The sequence below is a fragment of the Chinchilla lanigera genome, unplaced genomic scaffold (assembly GCF_000276665.1).
Source record: "Chinchilla lanigera isolate Chin_1 unplaced genomic scaffold, ChiLan1.0 scaffold00002, whole genome shotgun sequence".
NCBI classification, from domain to species: Eukaryota; Metazoa; Chordata; class Mammalia; order Rodentia; family Chinchillidae; genus Chinchilla; species Chinchilla lanigera.
Window position 1 is genome coordinate 53037008 of NW_004955403.1, and position 11716 is coordinate 53048723.

An 11716-nucleotide genomic window follows, 5' to 3' on the forward strand; every position below is an offset into this window, starting at 1 on the left:
CCTGGGTCAGGCGCGGGGACGCCGGCGCGGAGAAGGCGGGCTCGGGCCGGTTCGCCCTGCGTGGCACCGCGAGGGCCCCGTGGTCAGGGACAGCTGTGGTCAGCCCGGACCTGCGCTTCCGGCGGAGCGGCCTGGCTGAGGTCAGCACCCGGCAGGCTCTGAGCTCCCTCCCCTACCGGCGGCTGGCCCTGGGGTCCAGCCCCAAGGGGTCGGTGAGTGCTTGGAGGAGTGGGGCGGAGGGCAAAGCCTGGAGGAGCCCGCGGTGCAGACCAGGAACGCGGGCCACTTCGCAAGGTGGCCGCCTGGTAGGCAGGCGCCGGGTGACGCCTGGCACAGCGTGGGTGCCTCTTCGGTGTTTGCAGCACGAATGAAGGCCAGAGGGGCTGGGCGGGATGCCGTCCCCCGGGCTGGCCTCACCCTGCAGAAGCCCGTGCCACTGCCGCTCCTGTGGGCCACGTACGCTTGTTTGTTTTAATGCGGTCGGAGGGCTGGAACCCAGGGTGCCTACCAGTGAGCTCCACCCTTTTCATTTTGAGGCAGGGTCTCGCTAAGTTCCCCGGGGCCTCAAACTCGATCCTCCTGCCTCAGCCTCTGGAGTAACTGGGATTACAGGTGTGTGTCACCACGCCCAGCGTGGCCATACGTGCTCTTAAAGTTGGTGCAAAAAGTGGCTGTTTGGAGCTTGGCACCGGCACACAGGGCAAGTAGTGGCCTCCCCCGCCGATTTCTCCCCAGGGATGCCTGAAGGGCCGTCTGTGAGGAAGTTTCACCGTCTGGCCTCTGCCTTCGTGGGCCAGCAGGTGCTCAAGACGGGGGGCAGCAGTAAGAAGCTGTGTCCCGCCACCCTGCAGTCCCTGTGGCTTCAGGATGCGCAGGTGAGGTCAGCACCCTCGGTGCGTGGGCTGCCGGCTCCCCCAGCACAGCCGTGCCGCCCCTGGACTCTGTCCCAGCGCGTCTCATGCTGTCCTTTCTGTGAGCCGGGACAGCCACATGGGACTCCACACAGCTCCTGCTTGTTCAGGCTGGTGTTTCCCAGCCGGAAGTGGGGTCATAGCGGAGATCACGAGCCAGAGACCCCATTCAGAGTCTGCTGCGATCCTGACGGCCCCCGCTGTGTGTCACGGGCACCTTGGGCCATGGGCCATGTTTGACCCTAGACCAGGGGAAGTAAGAAAGAGCAGCGCTGCAGATCTCATTGTCACCCTTCCGGGGACCCGGGGCGCTCTGCCTCTCTAGCTTCTGTGCCCAGCTCCAGTCACCCGCAGCCCAGGTGGTCTTACCGCAGCGCCCACCTGCTGCTCCGTGTGTGGGCGGGTCTGCCCTGCCCCTTGGGTTTTTGTGGCAGTTCCTAATCTATCTCTGGATTCTGCTTGGGCACCCGGTCCTCTGAGAAGCTGCCCAGCCAGCTTCATCCTGTGCTTCCAGGACGCACCTCGGCCCCCTGATGCGTCCTTCCTGTTGAATCTGTCCTGCTGGCCGAGCTGAGTGGAGCAGATGACAAACAGGGAGTGGCAATGTCCTCGCCAGCCTTGTGTCCCTGGTGCTTTACTGAGCACCTGGAATGGGGGAGGCCCGAGGTGCATGTTTGCACATTGACTCAGTGGGCTGTGCTGCTGCTTCGCTGTGTGCAGTTGCTTGGCCTTGCTTCTTCGATGCCCACCTGTTGCAAACACTGTGGGCGGTAGACCTTATCCCTGACACAGTTCCTGCTGCTTCTCTTCCACCTTGCCCTGCACCCCTCTGTAGATGTGAAACCATTCTCTGTTACTACTGCGCAAGTCTCGCTGACCTTGGCCATAGTTGACACATTTGGAAACTTGAGGCTCAGAGGACTCCACGTTTAGGAGCCTGGTCTCCTGGCCTCCAGGCTCAGATCTGCAGAGGCAGGGTTAGCCCCCTTGTTGTCTCTTGACCCCAGTGTCTGTCACAGTGCCTGTCACAGAGCTGGCCCTCAGTGTCACTGGGCAGAGGTTGTGCTTGATTGTGAGTTCTCTTGTGCCTATGGCTTTTTTGTTTTGTTTTTGTTTTTTGAGACAGGGTCTCGCTATGCAGTTCAGGCTGACCTTGAGCTCACTTTGTAGCCCAGGCTGGTCTCAAACTCGCAACAATCCTCTTGCCTCAGCCTCCTGAGTGCTGGGATTACAAGCCTGAGCTACCACACCCAGCCCCCTTTTTCTGTTGTTTTTTTGTTGTTGTTTTAGATGCCTATGGCTTTTGTCAACACATTTTCTGGAGGACTGGGTGGGAGGCAGCTCCCCTGAGATGTGTTTAACTGCAGTCAGTTTGCATGTGTGTGCTTGAGCTGATTCATGTTAGCATAGAAAAATGTACCATAAGTTGAACAAATGAACGACAACTCAGGTTTATTTCTTGGCTAATCCCTGAAGACTTTGGGAGCAGTTGCCCGTGTATGCTGGGGTGGCCATCTGTCTGGCGCAGGTCTCGTTGCTGATCGAATTCCTCCAGTTGCTTCCAGTCACTGCAGAAGCCCTGCACCGAGTGTCCACGCCACTGCAGCAGATGAGCAAGAGCAGGGCCCAGATCCGCAGGCCGGGGCTGCTTCGGCCCAGGAGAAGGGAGCAGCAGCCCATCTGTCTGCGCGGCCCTTGGCCCGCCGGAGTCTGGCTGACTTAGTCTCCTGTCGGTATTTCCCTAGGTACATGGAAAGAAGTTGTTCCTTAGATTCGATGCAGTTGTGGGTGCAGATGCAGATGAAGAGGCAGGGGCCCCCGGCAGCAGCCAGCCACCGGAGCCTCTGCAGAAACGAGCACGGAGAGAGGCGGCTGTGGACCCAGCGCCAGAGCCCAGTGAACAGAAAACTGGTGATGGATCGTCCCGGTCCTCAGAGCTGCTTCCCAGGGGCCCTGGTGGCCTGGTGGGGGACAGCCCTACAGCAGGGGCCCAGCGGTGGCTGCAGGTCCACTTCGGTTTGTTTGGTAGCGTCTGGGTGAACGAGTTCTCCAGAGCAAAGAACGCCAACAAGAGAGGAGACTGGCGAGATCCGGTGCCCAGGTAGAGGGGTAGCTGCCGGCGTCTTCGTGATGCGCACCTTTCATGACCTTTCCCTCCCTCCTCACTCCTGCCATTTCTTGATCCCCTTTCCCTTGAGAACGATCTCCTACTTCCCGTTATCCACCGTTTATTTTGCTCTTTATGCAGAACTTGCGTTTTTCATATAAGAGAAACCATGCGCTGGTAAAGCCTGTGTCTGATTTATTTCACTTAACAGTATGGTCTCAACATGCATCCATTTCTCTACAGATGACTCTCGTTTCTCCTTTATGGTAGAGTAGTGCTTTGTTGTGTGTAAAACTACATTTTCTTTATCCACTCCTCTGTCTGTTTATTTTGTCATTTTGAGACAGTCTCACCATGCAGTTCAGGCTGTCCTTCAGCACACTTTGTAGCTCAGGCTGGCCTTGAACTCGCAGCAGTCCTCCTGCCTCGGCCTTCTGAGTGCTGGGATTACAGGCACGTGCCCCCACGCCTGGCTTCTCTCTATTTATGAGGTATAGGCTGCTTCTATGATTTAACTACTATGAATTGTGCTGTTATAAACATGGGATGCAGGTATCACTGTAATATGATGTCTTTAACTCTTTGGGAAAGATACCCAGAAGGGGAATAGCTGGGCCAAATGAGATTTCTTTTTTTTTGAGACAGGGTCTTGCTATGCAGTTCAGGCTGGTCTTGAACTCACTTTGTAGCTCAGGCTGGCCTTGAACTCACAATGACCCTCTTGCCTCAGCCTCCCGAGTGCCAGGATTACAGGCGTGCGCCACCATGCCTGGCCAAATGAGATTTCTTAATGACATCAAATTCAACTCGTGCTCACTCTCCCGCTTCTAAGAAGTCTTTAACTGTTGCCATTTGCTGCTCTTTCCTGCCCTTCCACCCCAGCTGCTGCTTGTGCTGAGGTCTTGGTGGAGCGGCAGCTCTGGTAGCTGCAGCGTCCGGGCTTCTCCTCCAGATGTGGAGGCGGCTCCTGTCAGATGAGCCACCCTTGCCAAGTCCACACTGTTCCTCCGTCGCAGTTGGGGAGCTTTCTGCTGTCCTTGGCCTGTCTGGCTCGGGAGTAGGCGTCCTCGTGTGTCTTACAGGTGAACCTAGCCTGAGGCTGGGGTGCCTTGTCCTTTGCACAGTTTCCCTCCCGCACCGGTGACCCCCATGTCCTGTATTTGGCCACGCCCCCTGAACTTGAGACGTGGCTACCCTGGGCCGGTTTCCTTCTGTAAACATGTTTTCCTATAATCGGGGAAAGTAAATGACATATGTAAATGTGTGTTCTTTTGGTCGCTCCATTTAGCCAAATGGTTGCTCCACTGAGATTTTCATTTTGACAAAGCCATCCCTCTTCTCTTTGGGGACCTTAGCTTCCCAGAGTAACCCAAACGCGGCTGCGGGAGCTGGACCTGGCACGACCCACACACGCTGTGTGTGCATGTGCTCTGCCTGTCAGGTGACAACTGTCTGTCCGTGTGGTCTCTCCCTTCTCCCCAGGCTGGTCCTGCACTTTGGCAGTGGTGGATTCCTGGCATTTTATAATTGCCAGATGTCATGGAGCCCTGCCCCAGCGATCGAGCCTCGCTGTGACATCTTGTCCGAAGAGTTCCACCGAGGACAGGCCTTGGAGGCTCTGGGTCAGCCGCAGCCCGTGTGCTACACACTCCTGGACCAGCGATACTTCTCAGGGTTAGGTAGGAGCCGTGGGGAGGGAGGACCCCACAGAGCTGCTGATGGAAAACTCACTCATCCGGGATCTCAAGACCCGATGACCTGGCCTTAGCCCCCGTGTGCTGATGCTGCTGGCCTTGAGGCTGCCATCCAATCAATCCCTTTGGCTTCCTTGTATAAAAAGTGTTAATCTGTTTATTCAGTGGTACTGGGGATTGAACCCAGAGAATACTAAGCTGTATCCCCAGCACCTTTTATTTTTGAGGAAGGGTCTCTGAATTGCCTAGGCTGGCTTTGAATTTGTGATCCTCCTGCCTCAGCCTCCCCTGGGATTATAGGTATGCACCACCACACCCAGCTAGTTTCTTTCATATTTTAAATTGAGGTAAATTGGGCATTTCCTGACTTCTCAGCTTCAGAGTTCCTCCTGTTTCCATCCGAAACCCTACAGCTGCCTTCGAGCTCCACTCCTGTCCACGGCATGAGGGGCTTGGTGGACTCCCCCTGGAATCCTCCACAGGCTGGTGCAGTGCCCTGCACACAGGTGATGTGGAGCCAGGCTCTCCTGGGAAGGGGAGTCCTGCTGCTCACCGCCAGAGAGCCACGTCTTTGCCAGTGGATGCTGCTGTGAACACACGCAGGCAGCAGGCCTACCTTGGGAGTGAAACAGAATGGTGCTGCGCACCTTGGAATCCCGGCAGTTTGGCAGGCTGAGCAGGGGATTGCAAGCTGAAGCCTAACCTGGGCAACTGAGTGACTTATGAGACCTGAGACCCTGTCTGAAAATAATGAAGAAGGGCCTGGATGTGTAGCTCATTGCAGAGGCCCTGGGTTCAGTCCCCAGCACTGAAGAAAAAAGCCCTTCTTTGTGCTGCCACATGGAGCAACATGTGCATCCAGAATTAACACCTGAAGCGGTAGGGTGACCTGGTGGGGACAAAATCCCGGCAGATGCAAGGTGTGCTGGCTGCACGGCCAGCTGGCCTGTCCCGTGATTCCTGGCTCTCTGCGCAGGCACTGTGCATTTCCACCTGAGAGCTCCAGAGCCCTTGTGCTCGAGGATGAGGGCCTTCTGAGCACTGGGTGCTAAGGGCACCGTGACCTTGGCCAGTGGCCGGTGTTCCCGACGCACCGTCAGACTCCAGGGCTGTCCTGTTTGTAGGATAACTGCTTGTCAGCTGCCCTTAACTTAGAGGTCAGGTCAGTGCGAAACTGCTGCAGCTGAGATGAACCCAGGGGGCCTGTCTGGATTTTGCAGAGAGATCTTGTGTGTAATGAGTATGTTCATGGGACGCGTGCAGGGAGCAGTCATTTCATTCATCCATTCCCAGCAGCTGCCAGACACTCGGCCTCCAGCAGTCTCACCTTCTCTCCTTCAGGAGGCCGTTGTGCAATGGCAGGAGCTGGATCAGTGCTCCGTAGGCTGCAGGAGGTTGTGAAAGTGCCCAGTAAAAGGTAGAGAAGGAACACTGGTGGAATGTTTTGTACAGGTACCGAGTCTGGAGCAAGGAGGCAGGGCTGCCGCCACAAAGAATGCGGCCGGTGTGGGCTAGTAATACCTCCTGCTATGGCACAGGCAGCACGCCTGCCATTTTCCATGGCAGTTCGTATTTATTGAGTTGTCTTGGTTCTGGGTGTGGTGGTTCATACCTGTAATCCCAGCATTTAGGAGGCTGAGGCAGAAGGATCATAATGGGTTTGAGGCCAGCCTGGGCTATATAATGAGTTCAATGCTAGCCTGAAATACATGGCAAGATCCTGTCTCAAAAAAAAAAAAGAGTTCTGTTGGTGCCCGCCAGCATCGCAGCATATTTGGTGAATTCTTGTTCAGTGCTTGCAGAAACCAGAGGGGTCCCTGTCTTAGAGTTGAGGATGCTGATGCCTACAGAGGCTCAGGGACTCGCCAGGCCGCGTAGTGGGACTTGAGGCCGAGCTGGGGTTCCAGTCCGGGGACTCAGTCATCACAGCCCTGTAGATCCTCTGTGCCATGACCTGAGCTGTGTGGAAGCAGTCATTCATTTCATCCTCACAACAGCCTTCAAGGCCACTTTACAGAGAATCAGCGCGGCCCTGCCCTGCCCAGGAGCCCTGGCAGGTGACAGAGCCGGGGCCTCCTCGGCGTCCTCCTGCCACCATCTGGCCAACCCCAGTTTGCTGTTAACTTTTTTTTTTTTCCTTTTTGAGACAGGGTCTTGCTGTCCAGTTCAAGCTGAGCTTGGCTCACTTTGTAGCCCAGGCTGGTCTCGAACTCACAGCGATCCTCCTGCCTCAGCCTCCCAAGTGCTGGGATTAGAAGTGTGCGCCACCACACCCAGCTGCTGTTCACTGTTTGATGGTTTCGTTACCCTGAGTGCACACTTTCCTTCCCTCTCGCTTCCTGGCTTTTTTTCAGGAAACATCATTAAGAATGAAGCTTTGTACAGAGCCAGGATCCATCCTCTCTCCCTTGGCTCACTCCTGAGTCCCTCGTGTCTGGAGACCCTCGTGGATCACGTGGTGGAGTTCAGTGCAGACTGGCTCCGGGGCAAGATCCAGGGCCAGCGGCAGCACACGCAGGTCTACCAGAAGGAACAGTGTCCAGCTGGACACCAGGTCCTGAGGGAGGCATTTGGGCCCCCTGGCGGCCTCCAGAGGCTTACGTGGTGGTGCCCGCAGTGTCAGCCCCAGCTGCCACCCAAGGAGCTGCAGCAGCTCCCGTCCTAAGTCCCCAGGGCCCTTCCTCACGATCTCAGGCCACGGGGACTGTGATTCCTCAGGCGTGAACTGGACTGGGGCGGGTGCCGAGGAGCGCGTGGGCCAGGAGGTGGTGGTGTCACTGTTCCTCCCACTGGCTGATATATGAGGCACAGATTCCATAGGGGTAGGTTTTTCCCTTTTCTAGTTCAGATCGTTCTTCCTGTCTAGTTCTAACGTGAAAGGTGAAAGAAATCTTGATAGTGAATGAAGAGAAAGGATGTGGGTGTTTTGTTTTGGAAACTTTGGTTGATTTGAAGGCCTTCCATTTTGAATAGGAAAACAGAATTTTCTTCCTTTGTTCCCCGAGAGATCCAGGGAAGAGGAAAAAGCAACAGGACAAGAGGACTGGGTCAGCCTCCTGCCTGGCTCTTTCCCTCGGGATGGAGATGCCAGGGCGGCCGGCCACCTTCCTGGAGTGCCCACTGGCCTTTAGAGAAAAGCTATTTGTTTAGTCCTTTAGCGGCTGCATTTCTGACATGTGGAGCATTTCAGGAATCAAGACACAAATACTTCATCAGGTTGTTGGCAATAGTTGATGAAACCAGGGCAGTGACCTGAAAATAAAGCTCTTTGTCATTTTCTGTGTCATCTTCATTTAGCCCAGAAGGGGATGGGGGTGTGTGGGGGGGTGTGTGTTTTACAGGGGATCAAACCCAGAGCCCACACATGCTAGGCAAGCCTTCTACCCCTGAGCTATAACCCCAGTCCAGGAGAGGATCTTCAAGTGCAAATGACTGAGCTCATCGTGGTGGCCCCATTGGGCTGGTGTGTCAGTCACTTTCCCATCTCTGATCCGTACAGTTTAAAGGAGAGGTTTATTTTGGATCACAGTTTTGGTGGACTCGGTCCATGGTTGGTTGGCTTCGAGGCAGAGATGACATGGTAGAAGAAAGCTGTTTGCCCCATAGCAGCTAGGAAGAGGAGGGAGGAGCTTGGGACAAGCATACACCCTTCTAGGTCATGCTCCCAGCGACCTACCTTTAATCAGGCCCCACGTCCTAAGAGCACATTCAGCTATTGACTCATCTGCCCCATCATCCAGTCACCTTCCCAGGATCTCCCTCTGACCACCTGAGACTGGGGGACATTGGTAAATCTAAATCCTCATAGTTGGGCTGAGGAACCCACCTGAGAGAAGCACAGGAGTAGTTCAGGGCACATCTGTCCCAGGTGAGCTACGATGGGCCTTTGCTTCTCTTGCCACAGGTTCTGGCCCAGAGGGGAGAGTACCTTGTGAGAGTGAAATTTAAAACTAGATGACAGTATTAAAAACCACACGGCACTGGCGCAAAAAACAGATTGGTGGAGCCTGACACAGAACCCAGGGACATCTGGTCATCTGATCTTGGACAGAGGGGCCAAAAACACTACAGCAAAGATAACCTCTTAGGCAAACAGTGCTGGGAAAACTGGCTATCCACGTGCAGAAGACTGAGTCTAGACCTGCATCTCATACTAAACTAAAAGTGGGTAAAAGACCTAAATATAACAGCTTGCTGGAAGACAAAGTCATAGGTATGGGTAAGGACTTTCTGAACAGCACCCCAGTTGCACAAGAAATAAATAGGATCGTATCAAATTAAAATGCTTCTGTACTCTAAGAGAAACGAGTAAAGAGACAACCTATAGAATGGGGAAACATTTGCCACCTATACCTTGGACAGGACTAATATCTAGAATATATAAAGAATTCAAAATAATCACCCCCCCATAAAAGACAATCAAGACCAACTGGAATGAATAGGTACTTCTCAGAAAGGTACAACTGGTCAATAAATACAGAAAAAAGTGCTCACTGCTGGCCCTTAGAGAAATGGAAATTAAAACATTCCATCTTCAGAAAGAATGGTTATTATAAATCAGAGCTGGGTGTGGTGGTGCATGCCTATAATCCCAGCACTTGGGAGGCTGAGGCAGGAGGATAAAGGAGAGTTTAAGGTCATCCTGAACGGCATAGCAAGACCATCCCAAAAAACAGCCAGTTGTAGTGGTACACCCCTGTAATTCCAACACTTGAAAGCTTGAGACAGGAGGATAACTGAGTTCAAGGCCAGCTGGCACTACATAGGAAGACCTTGTCTCAAAAACAAAGCAATCAGATAAATGCTGGCATGACGGTGAGGGGAAAACACTTTTGCATTGTCAGTGGGGATACAGACAAGCACAACCATTATGGAAATGAGTAAGGAGAGTCCTCAAACAAGTAAAATTAGAAATTCCATTTGATCCAACTATTCTTCTACGTATTTTCCTGAACAAAGACCTCATATTACAGAAAGACCTGCAAATCTATGTTTAGAGCAGTCAACTCATAATAACTAAATCTTGTACAGCCTATATGTCCAGCAGATGAATGGATAAAGCAAATTATTTTATACAACTGAGTACTATTCTGCCATAAAGGATAAGCTTGAAGGAAAATGTATGCACCATGAGACCAGTTTAAGTCAGACACACCAGCTTAAAAGTCCTATGGTGACTTGGCAACCAGCGCGGCTGGAGGAACCCAAGTGCCTCACCCATCTCCTTACACCACAGGATGGGCAGCCAGCATGGGAAGCACCCAGGGCTTGGCAGCTGGCTCATCTGGAGGAAGCCAGGTGCCTGTCCCATCCTCCTACACCTTAGATAGGCAGGAAGTGCCCAGGACTCTTCATTCTTGCTTTTCTACCTGCTTTCCTCCAGCTACCCAAACGTTGTATGACCATCCTTTGTCCTCCAGCCTTGCTTCTACTTCCTTTCCAGTTATCTTTATCTTAAACACTGTCCTCTCGAAGTTTCCACATCACAGGCTAAATCCACTGTAACAAGGGGAAACACTTGGCATATAAACTCCTAATTTACGATTGGTTCTGTTATATAACTATAGACTTTGCTCCTATGGTCTAAAGTATAAAATCAATACCACAGTTTGTCAATTTCTAAATTGTGCCTAATACTATCATTACAGCTAATTGTACTACTGTGGCTAGGATGTCATTTCTGTTGTAATCAGTTGTTCTCCCTTATGTAACAATATTGGGAAACTCGGGTAATAACCTCACCCTGGCCCTACACCAAAAGACTGGGGACTGAGTCAAACAAAAACCAACATCCCACGCTCAATTAATTGGGAAGGTGGGTTCTTGGGAAACACACAAACCAAGAACCTCCTACACACAGAAGATATCCCTGAAGGATAGAGTTTTCCTAGAGAGGCCTTGATTATAGTGATACATCTACCTACTACCAAAACTCACATGGATCATTACAGAAAAGAAGAAAAATTTTTGAAATAGAAAATGATAAGATGAAAGAGGAAAATGCAATCTCAGAACACCAGCCCACCCAGAACAAGTCCAAGAGAGGCTGACATAGAAGAAATTTGAAGTCACACACCTGAAATTTTTAAAATGATAGGAACTGAAGTAAAGAAAATTCCATGAGGCTGTAGAGAAAATCAGAGCAGAAGTAGTCTCTCAGGTAAAAAAAGAAATGACAACTATAATGAAAGAATTGTTCAGCTTATCTAAAGAAAACGTAGATAAAAAAAATAGAAGAGCATAGGGAAATGATGGAAACCTTGACTGAAAAATATAAGAAAGAGTTAGAATGGATGAAACAAATTAAAAATTCCACTGAAAGTTGGCAAAATCACTTGAATGAAATGGAAGATAGACTTTAAGACCTAGGGAACCAACAACAGGAAAATAACCTGACAAAGATAAGCCAGTACATACCAGTTATAATCATTAATGTAAATGGCCTCAATTCACCAATCAAAAGAAACAGACTGGCAGAGTAGATCAAGAAACAAAATTCAACAATATGCTGTACACAAGAAACACATTTAACTCAAAAGGAAATTCACAGACTGAAAGTCAAAGGATGGAAAGCAATACTCCATGTAACAGGAACCCAGAAAAAATCAGGGGTAGCTAGTCTGTTTGCAGACTGTGAATTTCAAACCAAGAATGATCAAAAGAGAGAAATAAGGTCACTACATACTTCTTAGGGGGAAACTTCAAGAGGAAAAGATAACAATCATAAATATATATGCACCAAATATGGGAGCATCCAACTATATAAGTAGTAATAGACATGAAAAATCAAATAAGCAATAAAACAGTTGTAACAGGGGACCTTAACACACCATTGTCCCAAAGAGACAGATCAACTAGGTAAAAAATCAGCAAAGAAAGAACTGAATCAAACTTGTGAACAAATGGACCTAGTAGGGGCTGGGGATTTAGCTCAGCGGCAAAAGCGCCTGCCTGGCAAGCGCAAGGTCGTGAGTTCGGTTCCTGGTACCGGAGAAAAACCAAAA

At 51.4% G+C, this 11716-nt stretch overlaps 1 protein-coding gene across 3 annotated transcripts; it reads left to right on the forward strand.

The window, feature by feature from the left end:
- Neil2 (nei-like DNA glycosylase 2) lies at positions 1-7989 on the forward strand (the record flags this gene model as incomplete). Of its 3 annotated transcripts, none has more annotated exon segments than XM_005373825.2 (5): positions 1-612; positions 736-875; positions 2657-3012; positions 4501-4697; positions 7067-7989. In XM_005373825.2, coding segments are annotated over 4 exon segments (1002 nt in total). In that variant the 3' UTR covers positions 7378-7989.
- Between the last annotated feature and the right edge of the window lie 3727 nt (positions 7990-11716).